Source organism: Cervus canadensis, chromosome 1, assembly GCF_019320065.1.
Source record: "Cervus canadensis isolate Bull #8, Minnesota chromosome 1, ASM1932006v1, whole genome shotgun sequence".
Classification (NCBI taxonomy): domain Eukaryota; kingdom Metazoa; phylum Chordata; class Mammalia; order Artiodactyla; family Cervidae; genus Cervus; species Cervus canadensis.
In genome coordinates, this window is record NC_057386.1 from 63,496,699 (window position 1) to 63,515,337 (window position 18,639).

General features: G+C 46.1%; 1 protein-coding gene across 2 annotated transcripts in view; it reads right to left on the reverse strand.

Annotated features, from left to right (window-relative positions):
- Positions 1–18,431, reverse strand: part of TMEM131L (transmembrane 131 like) — a 170,865-nt gene extending 152,434 nt beyond the window's left edge. The window contains exons 1-3 of one of the 2 annotated variants that reach the window (XM_043484277.1): positions 18,232–18,431; positions 17,473–17,543; positions 5,190–5,233 (exon numbers count right to left, since the gene is read on the reverse strand). In XM_043484277.1, coding sequence (XP_043340212.1) covers positions 5,190–5,233; positions 17,473–17,543; positions 18,232–18,355 — 239 coding nt within the window. In that variant the 5' untranslated portion in view covers positions 18,356–18,431. The remainder of the gene's footprint in view (positions 1–5,189; positions 5,234–17,472; positions 17,544–18,231) is intronic. The other variant, XM_043484267.1, reaches the window with a different exon arrangement.
- Between the last annotated feature and the right edge of the window lie 208 nt (positions 18,432–18,639).

The following is an 18,639-nucleotide window of genomic DNA, read 5'->3' on the forward strand; positions in this document are numbered from 1 at the left end:
TCTGAGCTGTGATCAATGGACCACAGTAACATAAGGGATTTTCCAAGCAAGGATACTGGAGTGGGTTGCCATTCCCTTCTCCAGGGGATCTTCCTGACCCAGGGATTGAACCCAGGTCTCCTGCATTGCAGGCAGACACTTTACTGTCTGAGCCACTAAGGAAGCCCCAACATAAGGGATTAACACTGGGGTAAGCTGCGCAGTGTAGACAGGAACTCTGTACCATCTTTACAGCTTTCCCATAAACCTACATCTCTTCTAAAGCAAAAGGCTTAATTTAAAAGTAGCAAGAGGGACTTCTCTGGTAGTCCAGTGGTTAAGACTCTGTGCTTCCACAGCATGGGGACACAGGTTCCATCCCTGGTTGGGGAACCAAGATCCCTCATACTGCAAGATGCAGCCAAAAAAAAATTTTTAATTAAAAAAAAAAAGGAGCAAGACAATCTACGAGCTTTGAAAGTACTAAAAATCTTCATTTTTAAAAAAGTTCCAACTGCCCAGTAGAAGGTAAACAAACAGTAAGTACTTAGGTGACTGACCCATCACAGGATGTGAGACTTACAGAGAATTCATGGCAAAAACACCAGAAGCAACACTTTCAGAAAATGGACACAGAGAAGGTTTTCTGATTGCAGCATCCAACCTTCATCATGATCGTGCCTTTACACAAAAGGAAAAAAACTCAACAACAACAACAGAAAAACCCAAGAGGCTTGGAAGTCCTGCTAAAAGGAAAGCAACTAGGGATAAAGTAACAGCAAAACACTGGAATATTGGTCATTGAGAAGATTATAACATACAAATCAGGGTTGAGCCAACAGTGAATCGTGATTAAGGAGTTCTGAAATCAATTCAGCAGTGGCAGCCGGTGTTTTTTCAATGAAAGAGAATGAAACGAGTTCTGTGGGCTGACAGCTGCACGACCATGTGAATGTACTCAACACCACAGAACCGTACACTTCAAACTGGCTGAAGCGGTAGGTGTTAACACATTTGCCACAATTTTTAAAAATGGAAAAGAAAATAGAGTACACCAGAGGTAGCACAGGTTAAGGGCTACTTTACAAATAAATGAGCAGGAGTACATAGTCATACACCCCCATTAACTGCCTGTGGTAACAAATAATCATGTAAAAGGTGTAAAAGGTCTCTCACCGAGTTGCTGTCCGTAAGTCTGACAGCCACTGGACTCAATGCCCCCTACACCCTCACTCCAGTCATCCATGTCAAAAGAGGAAGAAGGGCAAAATCTACTCTGTATCTTTAAGTGTGGTGGGAAACTGGTGAGAAGAAGCTAGTTCTTATTAATAAGAAAGAAGTATCTGTGAAAGCAGAAAACCAGCGCCAAGGTACAAAGGACAAGGCCCCCGAAGACGCAGCCTGGCGTCCCTAGCCCACACCCTATCTCACACTCACTCCTAGCCCACAGCAGCTCACACTCACTCCTAGCCCACACCCTAGCTCACACTCACTCCTAGCCCACAGCAGCTCACACTCACTCCTAGCCCACACCCTAGCTCACACTCACTCCTAGCTCACAGCAGCTCACACTCACTCCTAGCCCACACCCTAGCTCACACTCACTCCCTAGCTCACAGCAGCTCACACTCACTCCTAGCCCACAGCAGCTCACACTCACTCCTAGCCCACACCCTAGCTCACACTCACTCCTAGCTCACAGCAGCTCACACTCACTCCTAGCCCACACCCTAGCTCACACTCACTCCCTAGCTCACAGCAGCTCACACTCACTCCTAGCCCACAGCAGCTCACACTCACTCCTAGCTCACAGCAGCTCACACTCACTCCCTAGCTCACAGCAGCTCACACTCACTCCCTAGCTCACACTGCCTCCTGTCTCTTCAAGTCTGAGATTCCTAGGAGGCAACCAAGCAGAGCTCCCGGCTGCCCTCCGCTAGACCTTTCCCATCACATCATCACTGCTCCAGTCTTCTCTTCATCTCCACAACTGAGCCAACCAAAGTTCCCCGCAGAACTTTCCACGTCCTCCGTCCCCACCGCTGCCAACCAAGCTGGAACCACTGTCAGCACTCAGCTAGTCTTGCTCCCAGACACTCGAACAGGGTTGTGACAACTTCCAGCTTTGACCCATATGTTTGAGTAATCTCAAACACGTAAAATGTTATATATACCATGAATCTAAATGTTTGCAAAAAATGTAATTTCTGACATACTGTAAATACTGGCAATTTTAATCAGACTCACACTTTTAAAATTACATTCAAAGGAATCTAAATACCACTGCAATAACTTTCATCATCATCCATTTTTTTAAATATACAGATGGACTTTCCTGTATTGCTGGATATTCTCTCAAAAGGATTTTAACCTAAAATAGCTTTATGTACAAAGCCTCTTTCAACAAAACTATGGGCTCAAATTGAGATTTCAGGATTTTTAAAAAATCTTATGACCACAGGATCTAAATGTTCATTTTTTTCTTCTGAATTATCATTATAATTTTATTAGCACACAACTGATCAAACCAAGAAATTTTACAAATTTTCATAGGTAATTGAACATAATTTTATTGAAACTGCATCCTTTAATGAGATGAATAAACTGTCTTTTCCCTTGTAATTGATTTATGTGAATATTACTGTTAGAATGAGACAAGTTTAATTAGCACCAATTTGTTATTTTCCTTGTCCTTTTTTTTTTTAATGTAAGCACTGAGAAAGTTTGTTCACATAGATGTGAATGTAAGAACCTTTGTTACAGCACTGTCCCTACATGCTCTAAACTCCCTCAGCATTTTTGCCAAAAGTCTATCATTAAAAAGAACTTTTAGGAGAAAGTATTTGCAAACAAAGCACCTGACAAGGGATTAATCTCCAAAATATACAAACAGTTCATGCAGCTCAATATCAAAAAAACAAAAACCCCAATCAAAATATGGGTGAAAGATCTAAACAGACATTTCTCCAAAGAATACATACAGATGGCCAACGAACACTTGAAAATATGCTCAATATCACTAATTATTAGAGAAATGCAAATCAAAGTTACAATGAGGTATCACCTCATACCAGTCAGAATGGCCATCATCAAAAAATCTACAAACAATAAATGCTGGAGAGGGTGTGGAGAAAAGGAAACTCTCTTACACTGTTGGTGGGAATGTAAATTGGTACAGTTGTTGTGGAGAACAGTGACAGTTTTAGTTTTAAAAAACTAACAATAAAACTATCATATGACCCAGCAATCCCACTCCTGGGCATATACGAAGAGAAAACCATAATTCAGAAAGATACATGCACCCCAATGTCCACTCCAGTGCTATTTACAACAGACAGGACATGGAAGCAACCTAAATGTCCATCAACAGAAGAATGTGGTATACACACATACCATGGAATGTTACTCAGCCACAAAAAGGAACGAAACTGTGCAATCTGCAGACAGGTGGATGGACGCAGAGACTGTCATACAGAGCAAAGGAGTCACAAAGAGAAAAACCTTGTACAGTATCGTTAATGTGGAAGCTAGAAAATTGATACAGACGAGCTTATCCGCAAAGTAGACACAGAGACACAGACATACAGATCGTACGGATACCAGGCAAAGAAGGGGGAGTAGGAAGAACTGAGAGACTGGGACTGACATAGATATACTGCTGTGTATACAATCCGGAGGAGGGCACGCAACCCACTCCAGTGTTCCTGCCTAGGGAACCGGGTGGACAGAGGAGCCCAGCAGGCTGCAGTCCACAGCGCAGCTGAGTCGGATACGCCGGAAGTGACTTAGCACGCATGCGTGCATGTATAAAACCGGTAACTAATAAGGACCAAATGCCCAGCACAGGGAGCTCTACTCAATGCTCCATGGTGACCTACACGTGAAGGACGTCCAAAAAACGGGCATATATGTACACGCTTAGCTGACTGACTTTGCTATACAGAACACAGTGCAGCAATGTTCTCTACAGCGTTCTAACACAGCATCATAAAGCAACTGTACTCCAGTAAAAAGTAATAAAAAGAGAAAGAACTTTTGATAGCCTAAACAACTGCCAATTTGATTGGGTCCTCCTTCAGTTTTATAGAAAGTGAAGACGTGAAAGACGTCTTCTTTAAAGAAGACATGAAAACCACGAGTTACAAATGACTCTGTCATTCAATCAGAGTTCAGTCATTTTCTCAGAACCAGTAACAGTATTTTAAACTGTCCCTTTGCCCACGGTGAAGCACAGAGCAAGATGAGGCCCTTCTAAAAGGCATGCCTTCCTCCGGCAAAGCGGAGAAGTGAGACTGTGAGAAGAGAGGAGGAAAACGGTAAGTTGCGATCTCAGATCAGTTTCAGGACAGGACATGGATGCCGGGAATCCAGAAGCTGATTCTCTGAAACGCACGCCCTTGCCCGGCACCACTTAAAGAGTACTGAGGTCCTTCCAAGGCACCGGACATCCCAGTTTGACAACAGTGAACCACACGAGCCCTGGGACCAAGGCATTCTCCTCAAAAAGGTAATTTACATCTTCGATTTGCTGGCCACTTTTAACCACTCACCTCACACTTAAAAAATAAAGCTGCATCTCGTCGCTTTGGTCTGCTCTCCGGTCGCGCCTCACCCCTTGACCCTACAGAACCACACTGGCCGTCTCCAGGCCCCTGCGCTGCCACCAGCACCCCACCGCACGGCCCTGGCACCCTCCCTTCCTTCTGCCCACCACGTGGCTGCCCCCATGCATTCCCACACTTCAGCTCCAGCGTCACCTCCGACCACCTGTCCGCGTGACCCACCTCGCTCATCTCTCCCACAGCAGCTGAATTACTGATAGTTCTTATTATAAACATAACTATTTTGCTTTATTTACAGTAATGTCTGACTTCCCTACTGCACACAAGCAGGTCTCATTCAAAGTGTTATGTCGGCTCGCAGCACCACGATGACCCACAGGTGTGTGCAGACAGAACAGAGGGTGTACAGGGCGGAGTGTGCAAGGACGGCATGGGAGAGTGAAGCTGGGGTGGGGGATGTCTCCAGAGCTTTCCGTGCAACTTCATTTAGAACAAAACCGTATTATTAGAGTCCAGATACCCCAAATGTCAGAAAGAAAGGCTTGTCACAGGTAATATTAAACACATAAACACATATTCCAAGACGTCAGAAAGCACCCAAAGTGGGCAGGGAGACTTAGCCCAGATTTGCCCCCATCCCTTCCTTACCTCTGTTCTTGAGACTGCTCCTCTGTATCGTCTTCAGAATCACCCTATTGAGAAAAAATATGCTTTAACAGTTGTTTCAGAGAAACACACCATCTCCCAAAAAACAAAGACTTCTTCAAATCCCACAGGGATGATGAACTTGTCTAAAACAGTGCCTGCCCCACAGCACACACTCAATAAATACTTACTGAAAAAAAGATTGACACTAAAATGGCACCACTAACAGCCAGAGTCTGCCGAGTGATCCCTTAGATGTGCACTACAAGTAAACATTCTACCTGTTTCAAACTACCACCAACATGGTCTCAAAGCTGGCTGGACACCACTCTTCTCTCCAAGAGCCTTTTTCTGATGTTCAAGTTTAATCACACAAGACAAAGTTTAATGGTAATTAAAATCCCCAAATATAAAAACTGTACTGAATAGCTCAGAATCCCCTATATGAACACCCAATATATGTTGACTTCAACATAAAAAAGCTGATCATGCTATAAGTGGCATAAACACTGCACTGCAATCCACTGCCAAAATCTCTGAGACCTACCATGCCACATTGTGCCCAGGAGACACACACCAAGAGTGTAAAAAGAGAAGGCACTCGAAACAGAAGCAAAAGGGCAGATCCAGTTAAACGCTGCGTGGGCACGTGCAGGCACTCATGCTCTGGGTTTCTGTCCACTCCCGAAGCCGCACCACGGGCTGCTTCCTACCCAGCCTTCCTCCTCCTCCTGCTCCGCACCCCCACCCCCAGCCCACCGCTCTCCCGGCTGCCCTGCCTCCCGTCATCCGTCCTCCTGAGCCCAGAACTCCAAGCACTAACGCCCTCTGACTGTTAACCTGCTCCTGGAGCCACAGGGGCCAAACCCCCGTGTGTAGCCCCAAATTCTCACTCAAGCACGTTTAGATCAATGCCCACCTTCCTATGAAAGCTGAGGCTCAAACAAGGTGGGTCAGAACCCACACGACAGCAGGACCAGTTAACTTAGTTGCAGTCCCACCACCAAACAGCTTTAGGGTCTACACACTATCTCCCCAGAAACAGCCACACCAGACTCTCGTCAGGGGTCCCTGCCAAGGGCCCACTTACATCCAAGGGGCCATCACACTCCCTGACCCCTGGGCAAACCTGTCACCCCCAAGCAGTGGATCAGTCCCCTCAGCAGACCTGTCCTTCTCCACCCCTTCTGCCAGCAAATGAGCCCAAGCCATCAGCGCCCAGGCCTACATGACCACTGCGACAGGCTTTCCCGGCCAAGGAAGGCTGCTGCCCTTCCGGGACGTGGAGAAAAGGAAACCCTCCTCTACTGCTGGTGGGACTGTATTAGGTGTGGCGTTACAGAAAGTATTACAGAGGTTTCTGAAAAAACTAAAAAGCAGAACTACCATATACCCAGCAATGAAAATAAGACAAAGACAAATTCGGTATGATATCACTTGCATAAAAAAAATACAACTAGGGAATAAAAAAAAAATGCACTGATTTAGAGAAGAAACTAGTGGTCAGCAGGGGAGAGGGACAAGACAGGGGGAGAAGAATCACTTCAATTTATCTAATACTGACATTAGTTATGCCTCATTAAAAATAAAGTTAAAGACTGCCACTGAGTCTGCATACAAAATCAGACAGAAGAAGAAAAGATGTCTATGTTAACACATACGTTGGATCTAAAACAATGGTGCAGGTGAACCAAATAAGCAGAGCAGGGACAGAGATGCAGACATATAACACAGACATGTGGCCATGTTGCGGGGGGAGGTGGGGGGAGGAATCGGGAGATTAGGACTGACAAATACATATACTACCATGTGTAAATCCGATAGCTAGTGGGAAGCTGCTGTACACTCAGGAAGCTTGGCTTGGTGCTCTGAGATGACCTAGAGAGGTGGGAGGGTGGGAGGCTCAAGAGAGAAGGGCTGCATGAATACATATAGCTAATTCTTCACCACTGGAGACACGGGTTCAATCCCTGGATCGAGAAGATCCCCTGGAATAGGAAATGGCAAGTGGCTGCAGAGGAGCCTGGTGGGCTACAGTCCATGGGGTTGCAGAGAGTCAGACATGACTGGGCAACTGAGGACGAAGACACACACACAGCTGATTCACTGCATGGTACAGCAGAAACTAACACAATACTCTAAGGCAATTATACCCCAATAAAAAATAGTAATAAAATTTTAACAAATAAAAAGACTGCTGCATTAAACCCATCCTGTGTGTCAGTCACTGTGAGGCCCATCTTCATCAACATCAGGCATTACTTACAGACCCAGCAGTCAAGATCACCACGTTAATCTCTGCTCAAGAACCTGGCTCCAAGCTCCTGACTGGGAATTGAGCAACTGACCCTTGACTTTGACACACTCACCCCAATCTCTACAGCCACACTTCAGCAGAGCTCTGGCTCCCATTCAAAACACTAGCATAAAACACTCCCCCTGTGACAGTGTTAATGCAGGCTCTAAGTGAACAACTGCAAATAAACAGAGGGAAAAAACAGAACGGGAAAGACCAGGGATTTCAAGAAACTTAAGAGATACCAAGGGAACATTTCATGTAAAGATGGGCACAGTAAAGGACAGAAACAACAGAAGAGATTAAGAGGTGACAATACACAGAACTATACAAAAAAGGTCTTATGATCTAGATAATCAAAATGGTGTGGTCACTCACCTAGAGCCAGACATACCAGAGTATGAAGTCAAGTGGGCCTCAGGAAGCATTACTACAAAGTTAAAGTTAGTGAAGGTGATGGAATTCCAGCCGAGTTATTTCAAATCCTAAAAGACGATGCTGTTAAAGTGTTGCACTCAATATGCCAGCAAATTTGGAAAACTCAGCAGTGACCACAGGACTGTAAAAGGTCAGTTTTCATTCCAATCCCAAAGAAAGGCAATGCCAAAGAATGCTCAAACTACCGCACAATTGCACTCATCTCATACGCTAGCAAAGTAATGCTCAAAATTCTCCAAGCCAGGCTTCAATAGTACACTGAACTTCCAGATGTCCAAGCTGGATTTAGAAAAGGCAGAGGAACCAGAGATCAAACTGCCAACATCCACTGGATCATCGAAAAAGCAAGACAGTTCTTGCTTTTTGTTAAGTCTACTTCTGCTTCATTGACTACTCAAAAGCCTCTGACTGTGTGGATCACAATAAACTGGAAAATTCTTAAAGAGATGGGAATACCAGACCACCTGACCTGCCTCCTGAGAAAAGTGTATGCAGGTCAAGTAGCAACAGTTAGAACCGGACAAGGAACAGACTGGTTCCAAATCAGGAAAGGAGTATGTCAAGGCTGCATAATGTCACTCTGCTTATTTAACTTATATGCAGAGTACATCACGCAAAATGCCAGGCTGGATGAAGCATAAGCCGGAATGAAGACTGCCAGGAGAAATATCAATAACCTCAGATATGCAGATGACACCACCCTTATGGAAGAAAGTGAAGAATTAAAAAGCCTCTGATGAAAGTGAAAGAGGAGAGTGAAAAAGTTGGCTTAAAACCCAACATTCAGAAAATTAAGATCATGGCATCCAGTCCCATCATTTCATGGCAAATAGATGGGGAAACAATGATAGACTTTATTTTGGGGGGCTCCAAATCACTGCAGATGGTGACAGCAGCCATGAGATTAAAGGATGCTTGCTCCTTGGAAGAAAAGCTATGATCAACCTAGACAGAATATTAAAAAGCAGAGACATCACTATGCCAACAAAGGTCCATCTAGTCAAGGCTGTGGTTTTTCCAGTGGTCATGTATGGATGTAAGAGTTGGACTGTAAAGAAAGCTAAGCACAGAAGAATTAATGCTTTTGAACTGTGGTGTTGAAGAAGACTCTTAAGAGTCCCTTGGATGGCAAGGAGATCCAACCAGTCTATCCTAAAGGAAATCAGTCCTGAGTGTTCACTGGAAGGACTGATGTTAAAGTTGAAACTCCAGTACTTTAGCTGCCTAATGCGAAGAACTGACTCACTAGAAAAGACCATGATGCTGGGAAAGATTGAAGGCAGGAGGAGAAGGGGAAGACAGAGGATAAGATGGTTGGATGGCTCACCGAGTCAATGGACATCAGTTTGAGTAAACTCCGGGAGCTGGTGATGGACAGGGAGGCCTGGCGTGCTGCGGTCCATGGGGTCGCAAAGGGCATGACTGAGCAACTGAACTGCCACGTCCATCCCAAGCTCCCTAACTATCCCTTCCCCTCATCCTTCCCCCTGGCAACCATAAGTTCATTCCCTAAGTCTGTGAATCCCTGTTTTGTAAATAAGTTAATTTTATCATTTCTTTTTAGATTCCACATATAAACGATATCATACGGTATTTCTTCTCTAACGTCACTCGATAGCAATTTCTAGGTCCGTCCATGTTGCTGCACATGGCATCATTTCACTGTTTTTAATGCTGAGTAACTGGACACCGCATACATGTAGCACATCTTCCTGATCCACTGCTCGGCTGAAGGACACCGAGGCTGCGCCCAGGTCTTGGCTATTGTAAACAGAGCTCCAAGGAGCACTGGGGAGCACATATCCTTTCAGATCATGTCTTTCTCTTGATACTCGCCCAGGAGTGGGACTGCAGAGTCATATGCCTACCCTGACCTCTTAAATTAAAACTGTGATTCCTCTTGTCCAAATCTTCCTCCAGTCTGCCACCACATTATCACTACGACTTTTTCTACTTCTCATTTCTCATCCATGTGCCTCCAGTAAACGGGCAGCTCAGTGAGGGCAGTGCTGTTCCTTCCTGTTCCCCGTGACAGCCCAGCACCTCAAACCGTGCTCAGCCCACGGTACGCGTGCCATGAATGTCTGCAGGCCTGAGCACAGTCTGTTTCCTAAATACTAGTGAGAACTGCCCCATACCCGTCAGAACGCTATTATCAAAAAGACAAAAGAGCACAAAGGTTGGAGTAGACGCGGAGAAAAGGGGACCCTTGGGCACTGCTGTGGACTGTGACGGGCTGCAGCCACGATGGAAAACAGTACACAGGTTCCTCAAAGAGCTAAAAGCAGAATACCATACGATCCAGCAATTCCACGTCTGAGTGTTCACCCAAAGAAACTAAAACACTAACCTGAAAAGATATATGTATATGTGCATCTAAGTTCACTGCAGCATTATTTACAGTAGCCAACACAAAGTCGCAACCTAAGTTGTAATCTAAGTGTCCACGGATGGATGGATAAAGAACATGTGGTATGTATATACACTGGAATATTACTCAGCTAAATAAAAAAAAATGAAATCTTGCCATCTGTAACAATATGAACAGACTTTGAGGGCATTATGCAAGGAGATATAAGTCAAAGAAAGACCAGATACCATATGGTCTCACTTATTTGTGGAATCTTTAACAAAACAAAATAAAAAAACAGAACACCAAGTTCAAAGATACAAGGAATAGATTGGTGGTTCCCAGGGGCAGGGGGATGGGGGTTGGGCAAAATGAATGAAGGATGTCAAAAGATACAGACTTCATTTATAAAGTGAGCAATTTGTCTCAGGGATATAAAGTACAGCCTGGTGACCACAGTAAATAATATTGTACAGCATATTTGAAATTTGCTGACAGTAAATCTTAAAAGTTCTCATCACAAGAAAAAAATTTTTGTTACTATGTATGGTAGTAAATCTTAACTAGACTTATTGGGCCTTCCCTGGTGGTCCAGTGGTTAGGACTCCAGGCTTCCAATACAGGGGGCGCGGGTTCAATCCCTGGTTGGTGAACTAAGATCCATATAGCATGGCCAAAAACTAAAAAATAAATAAAAATTAACTAGACTGACTGTGGTGATCATTTTTCAGTATCTCCAAATATAGAATCATTATGGTGTAAACCTAAAACTCATGGAACATTCTATGTCAATTATACCTCAATAAAATTTTTTTCCAATTAAAAAATGTTAATAGGAGTAGATATAACTATTTTTTAAAACTCAATTAAGCAAAATTTGAAAATTTGAAACTGAACATCCAATTATTTCTCTCAGACACAGGCACTTTCATCACCACCACAGTATTTTTCTGGTCAGACCGTGCTAAAGCTCATACAGGAGCAAGGGGGCCAAAAGCCCAATCTCATGCTGACCATCTCTGCGGTTCAAATTCCACGACTGCTGCGCACTTATCACCTTGGACAAGTTACTTACCTGCTATGTGTTCTCAATTTCCTCATCTGAAATCAGCTCTCAACACTTCATAGCTTTTGGATGAGCTAGCATTCGAGGGTGTTATAGAATGCAAAAGCCTAGAGATCTCTTCAAAAAAATTACAGAGATACCAAGGGAACATTTCATGCAAAGATGGGCTCAATAAAAGACAGAAATGGTATGGACTTAACAGAAGCAGAAGATATTAAGAAGTGGTAAGAATACACAGAAGAACCACACAAAAAAGATCTTCACAACCCAGATAATCACAGTGGTGTGATCACTCACCTGGAACCAGACATCCTGGAATGCAAAGTCAAGTGGGCCTTAGGAAGCATCACTACAAACAAAGCTAGTAGAGGTGATGGAATTCCAGCTGAGCTATTTAAAATCCTGAAAGATGATGCTGTGAAAGTGCCGCACTCAATATGCCAGCAAATTTGGAAAACTCAGCAGTGGCCACAGGACTGGAAAAGGTCAGTTTTCATTCCAATCCCAAAGAAAGGCTCAAACTACTGCACAATGGCACTCATCTCACAGGCTAGCAAAGCAAAGCTCAAAATTCTCCAAGCCAGGCTTCAATACTACATGAAACCGAGAACTTCCAGATATTCAAGCTGGTTTTAGAAAAGGCAGAAGAACCAGAGATCAAATTGCCAACATCCACTTGATCATAGTAAAAGCAAGAGAGTTCCAGAAAAACACCTACTTCTGCTTTATTAATTACACCAAAGCCTTTGTGTGGATCACAACAAACTGTGGAAAATTCTTAGAGAGATGAGAATACCAGACCACCTTACCTGCCTCCTGAGAAATCTATGCAGGTCAGGAAGCAACAGTTAGAACCAGACATGGAACAACGGACTGGTTCCAAATTGGGAAAGGAATACAGCAAGGCTGTATATTGTCACCCTGCTTATTTAACTCATATGCAGAGTACATCATGTGAAATGCCAGGCTGGATGAAGCACAAACTAGAATCAAGATGGCTGGGAAAAATATCAATAACCTCAGATATGCAGATGACACCACCCTTATGGCAGAAAGCGTAGAAGAACTAAAGAGCTTCTTAATGAAAGTGAAAGAGGAGAGTAAAAAAGCTTGCTTAAAACTCAACATTCAGAAAACTAAGATCATAGCATCCGGTTCCATCACTTCATGGCAAACAGATGGGGAAGCAATGACAGACTTTATTTTCTCGGACTCCAAAATCACTGCAGATAGTGACAACAGCCATGAAATTAAAAGACGCTTGCCCCTTGGAAGAAAAGCTATGACAAACCTAGATAGCATATTAAAAAGCAGAGACATTACTTTGCCGACAAAGACCTGTCTAGTCAAAGCTATGGTTTTTCCAGTAGTCAGGTATGGATGTGAGAGTTGGACCATGAAGAAAGCTGAGCACTGAAGAACTGATGGTTTTGAACTGTGGTTTTGGAGAAGACTCTTGAGAGTCCCTTGGACTGCAAGGAGATCAAACCAGTCAATCCTACAGGAAATCAGTCCTGAATATTCATTGGAAGGACTGATGCTGAAGCTGAAACTCCAGTACTTTGGCCACCTGATGCAAAAGAACTGACACATTAGAAAAGACCCTGATGCTGGGAAAGATTGAAGGCAGGAGGAGAAGGGGATAGCAGAGGATGAGGTGGTTGGATGGCATCACTGACTCAATGGACATGAGTTTGAGTAAGCTCCAGGAGTTGGTGATGGACAGGGAAGCCTGGTGTGCTGCAGTCCATGGGGCCGCAAAGAGTTGGACATGACTGAGTGACTGAACTGAACACTTGAGGGTTTTTAAACAATGCCAGCAGTATTCATCCCATGTTAGTATTTTTTGACATTAACAGTGGAATCTGATGCAACCAAAAATAAACCTCTATGACAAAAAGCTTTCCAAATACGAGGTGGTGCTTCCTGGCCTGGAGCAAGAGGCTATTTCCCTAGTACCTGAGATACTCACTCTGTCATTTCCTGTTTCACTTTCCACCAATTTCCGTTATCTACACCCTCAGGCTCAGGAGGGTAAAATAAACAAGCTGTGGGATTTTTAAAGGCAGAGAAGTTTCTTATTCAACACTTTACTATCTGAACCCAGGTCAGCTGTTTGCTAGATGGACCAACCAGGCCAGAAGAACATGGCCTCCCCATCCCATTCCATCCCAAGCCATCCCAGACCAACACGCTTCTGGACCAGGTAGCAGCTGCTCCTCCTCAGCAGTCACGTTCACGGCTCAGACCCTTAGGAGTGAGGCTTCTCACCCCAGCAAAATCTGAAGAAACTAAATTAATAAATTCTAGACTGCCCTTCTTGCCCCTAGAACTAATATAGAAATGTGATTATTAATAATAAGAACTCAATGCGTAAGATAGTCCATCGGCCATCTTTGAGAATGACTAACCTCCTAAACAGGGAACTAGACAAGACACGGACCCCTCTCCTCTCTCAGCAGGAAGAAGCCCTGAATGCCTACTGCAGACACAACATCGGCGCCACAACGGGGCCACCAGGCGTAGGGGAGCCCAATCAGGGCAGCGAGGCACACACGAGACCAAGAAAACAAATCCATGCACTCGAAGAGGGAAGAGAAACGAGACAGTGCCAACGCCAAGGCAGGGGTCAGAAGGACTGGTCCTGGATAAACCGCAAGGCAACAGGATTCCTGCTTTCATTCAACAGACCCATGTCAGGCCTGGCTAGCCAAGCGGCACGAGTGTCCCCAGGACTGAGAGGCCATGGACAAGGTCGGATTACAAAAGGCCTCAGGCCCAGAGGAGGTCAAACGGTTCACAGGGAATCCCAGAAGCTTCTGATCTTGGAGTAAGAGTAAGAAGGTGCACAAAGCAGTGTCTTGCACACACGCAACTACTTCTTGACAATAAAATATCTGACGAAAGCATCTGCTTGGGAGTTGGCATGGTGAAAGCCTGGATGAAGCACAATTAGGGGAGAGGGAAAATTCTGTAAATCTAATCGTAAAATAACGTGTTTTCTTCTTCCCTCTTGTTATCAACACAGATCAAGTTTTACTGTCCTTAGACCAAAATATTTTACAAAACAAAACAGTATATAACAAAAGGATATGAATACTATAACTTATCTATGCAACTGCTGGGCACATAATAAGTGTGAGTTGCTCAGCTGTGTCTGACTCTTCGACCCCATGGACTGTAACCTGCCAGGCTTCTCTGTCCACAGGATTCTCCAGGCAAGAATACTGGAGTGGACTGCCAGTCCCTTCTCTAGGGGATCTTCCCAAACCAGGGATGGAACCCAGGTCTCGTGCACTGCAAGCAGACTCTTGCAATAGTCTGAGCCACTATGCAATTGCTAGGCACATACTACTACTCAATTATCTGCACTGGCTCAGCCCCTTCAAAGCAGGAAAGCTGTTCCACACTCTCCAGTGACTAAATACAGGGGTCAGATGAGAATACTGCAAAAATAATATGAAGCCTTTATCAAGCACTCACTAAGTTCAAGGCACTTAAGCGGCACAAAATCCTGAGATCAGCACCACGATTAACCCCGTTTTGAGGATGAAGAAACAGAGGACAGAGAGGTGGCAAAGGATGGAGCTCTGAGTCAAATCCTGAAGTCTGGCAGTTTGTAACAACTCAACTGTATCTGTTTTTACCAATGATGCATTATTCAAGTTCTTGGTCCGTTAAGAGAGCCATTAGAAAAAGAAAAAAAGAAAAAAGGCCCAATCGACAAAAAACATTTCCAGAGATAACTGTATAAATAACAAGTGTTGGCCAGTGTTAGTATAACACCACATCTTCAGACACTCCTATTTTACCAATCACTGACAAATCTTAGGTTCCGAAGCCATCTTTACGTCTTCCTGAGAGCAACCCAACTTACAAATTCATTAAGCAGAAAACCTTCAAATTTAACTAACACCTATATATAGCCTACTTTGAACAGACTCCATAACACACGAGGGAACTTTTTCTGAAAAAATTCAAACTACTTTGAAAAGAATTCCCTAAAAATAACTCTCTTTAGAATTCTCTGCAGTTTACACTTATACTCACAAACACACACACACGTGCCATTTAGATGATATGCAGCTTAGATAGATAAATATAAATAGACCCATACCTCTCCTTACCCCTACCCAGGTTTATGCACAGTAAAACAATTTCAAAAAAATACACATATACACGGAGATGAAGTATTTAGAAAATGATTTTGAACATCAGTTTCACTTTCATTACAGCTTTGATTAAAATAGCTTAGGTATAAACGCTTCTATAATGAACATTCCAGAGACACAGCTTCTAAAATTCTAACAAATTTTTTCACCAAAACAAACTATATTATACATATAAACAAAATCAGAAATTAAGAATTAAATAAAATCACTTTTGAGCTTATAAATAAAATCATTCATCATCTCAGAGACTGACATTTCCACCTCTGAGGACAGTGACTGAGCCTTCAACTACTGCTGTAACAAATGAAAGTCTATAATTTACTTTCCTTTCAGTCTGGGTTGGCTTTCAACACTAACCAGTTAAGAGGTAGAGGGTACAATTGAGCAAAAATGCAAATATGTATAGATATACACCAGTGCTTCTCAACCCAGGCAATTCTGCTCCCGAGAGACATTTGGCAATGTCTGGAGACATTTTTAGCTGTCACAAATGGGGGGAGGGGGGGACGACAAGGGGGAGAGAGAAGAGCCACTGGCATCTAGTGGATAGGGGCAGATGCTGTAACTGCGTGACAGGACAGACAGCCCCACAATAAAGAATTCTCCAGCCCCAAATGTTACTAACACCTCTGTTGAAAACTCTGATATACAAACATGACCATACTTTATTTGTTAAAAGTAAATATGTCAAATGTTAAGTATGATTCTTTCATCAGGAACTGAATGATTTTTATTTTGTTCTTTTTTATCTTATTGCATTTTTAAACACTACACATTTGCCATTTACAATGGGGGGGCAGGGATCCATTTAGGAATAAACTTTTAAGAGAAGGACAAACTGATCCCCATCCCAACAGGACTTTTTCTCCAAGGACTGGTCTTATTCAGCACCCTGGCCTTCAGCGAAGGGTCAGGAAATTTTTCCTCTAAAAAAATTACCTCTCCACCTTGAAGCTGTTATTCATGAGCCCTGTATTAAAATGAATATTCCAAATATCTAGCAGCACTCCGAAATGTAAAACTACACAGCCTCACCAGTCCATTTCCAGCTACACACCCTGTTTTCTAAACAGCCAGAAGAGACAACATAGAATTAAGTGCTACCACCAATGAAGGAAGTAATGAACATCCTCAAAATTACCACACACAAACTGACTATTCCCTGAGGATTCAAACCACTCCCCCACCTACCCAAAACACGCATCTCCCATGCTGTGCATGCAAACTGTCGCTGCTCAAAGACAGTCAACAATATTATATTTAAAGGTGTGTATCTGCAATCAATGAAAATTTCTCCTAAAGTTAAAAAACCTTAAACACAAAGGCTTTGCAGTACTCTATGGCAGTGGTAAACCCTGGATGATGCCAAATGTCCCACCAATCTTCACCAACGATTTTTCCACGTGCCATCCTTATATCGCATGGGGTGGGGTGGGGGCCTTAAATTCAAGTTCTTAACAAGAGGCTGTATTTTAACACAAATTAAAGGCACTTGGAAAAGATCCAAGATCACAATCCTTTAAAGTCCCATCTTCATCCAAACAAAGATACTTAAGGCCAATGGCAAGGACCACTCAGTAACATTTCCGAAAGCAACACTGCATCTTCCGGTGGTCCTCAGGCACACAGCCTGGCGCACCGAGAGATCAGGGCACGGGCCCCTCGCCCACCCTGGACCACAGGCGGCCGAGGGGCCCGCCCTGTCCCTAGGCACCGGCGTCGCGGGCCGCGGCCCTGCTGAGGTGGCCTCGGCTCCCACCTCCTGAACTTGGGGCCGGCGTGACTCACGCCCTGTCACATGGCGCGGGAGGCGGCCGCGCAGGCCACCGTGGCCAGGTGTTCAGGCTCGGCCCGACCGTTTATTTGTCTTGCAAAGTGGCCCGAGCGCCGGAGCCGCGGGGGGGCCGCGGCCTCGGAGCCTCCCCCGCCCCCCGCAGCCGCCCTGTCACCTCGGCCGTCCTCACCTGAGTGGGCAGCAGGAGTTCTCCTTCCTCCGCCTGCCACAGCTCCACCACGTTCGGCATGGGCTCGATCGCTGCACCAACACCAAAAAACACACGGCGTTTTTAATGCACGGAAAAGAAACGCTTCCTGTTTCCCGATCGTCTCCTCCGTGCACCCGCCTCACCAAAACAAGCCTCCCTTCCCCTCCAGAGGCGGAGGCCACCCGAGGAGCCAGCCGCGGATCGGAACACAATGCACCCGGTGCGAGCCGGCAGCCCCTCGGACTGTGAGGCGACGGCGTGCGGGCTCGCGGGCTCTCGCGCTGGGGGGGAAGGCAGGCCACCCCGCGGGACCCCGCGCTCCGCATCCCGCAGCAGCTGCGGCGGGCGAGTGCGGGACGCGGCCCTGGCGGCCGGGCTCGGGGAACAAAGCTGCAGGAAGCCGGGCCGCGGCGGGGCCCCAGCGCGCGCTACACAAAGCGGGGGCTGCGCCCGGGGCGCCCGGGGCCCGCGCACAAAGGCTCCGGGGCGCGCGCGGCTAGCGGTCCGCGCAGCGGTCCCTGAGCCCCGCGACTGCCCAGCTTTCGGGTGGCCGGAGGCGCGGGGGCGCGGGAGCGGACGCCGCGGGGAGCGGAGGGCACTAGCCCGGAATTGCCGCCGCTCTCCTTCCCCCTTTCCCGTTCCTCCCCTCGCGCTCTTACAGATCTCAGCGGTTCCCCCAAAAGAAAGAGAGCGGGGGCGGGGTGGAGCAGGGAGCCCGCGGAGCGGCGGCAGGCTGACCTTGTCCCTGAGCCCCTCCCGGGCGGCCGCAGGGCAGGAGGACGTGGAAGACGCCCAGCAGGAGGTTCACGGCCGCGGCGGTGCGGCGGTGGCAGCCGGGCTGCGGGCGTCGGGGCCCCGCCATGCTGCTGCTCGCGCTCCTCTCGGCTGCTCGCCGCGCTCACCGCCCGCTCGCTGGCGCCCCGGCCGCCTCGCCCGGGCCCGCCCCCGCGCCGCCCGCCCCGCCCCGCCCCGCGCCGCCGCGCCGCCCCCGCCCCCGCCGCCGCCGCAGCTGCTGCCGGCCCGCCTCGGGCGCGCCGCTCGCTCCGCGCGTGTGCGCCACAGATAGGGAGGGACGGAACGCCGAGGGGCGCGGGGAACGTGGACAATGCGAACGCCGCGGCCGCCGCCCCGCCCCGCGCGGAGCGC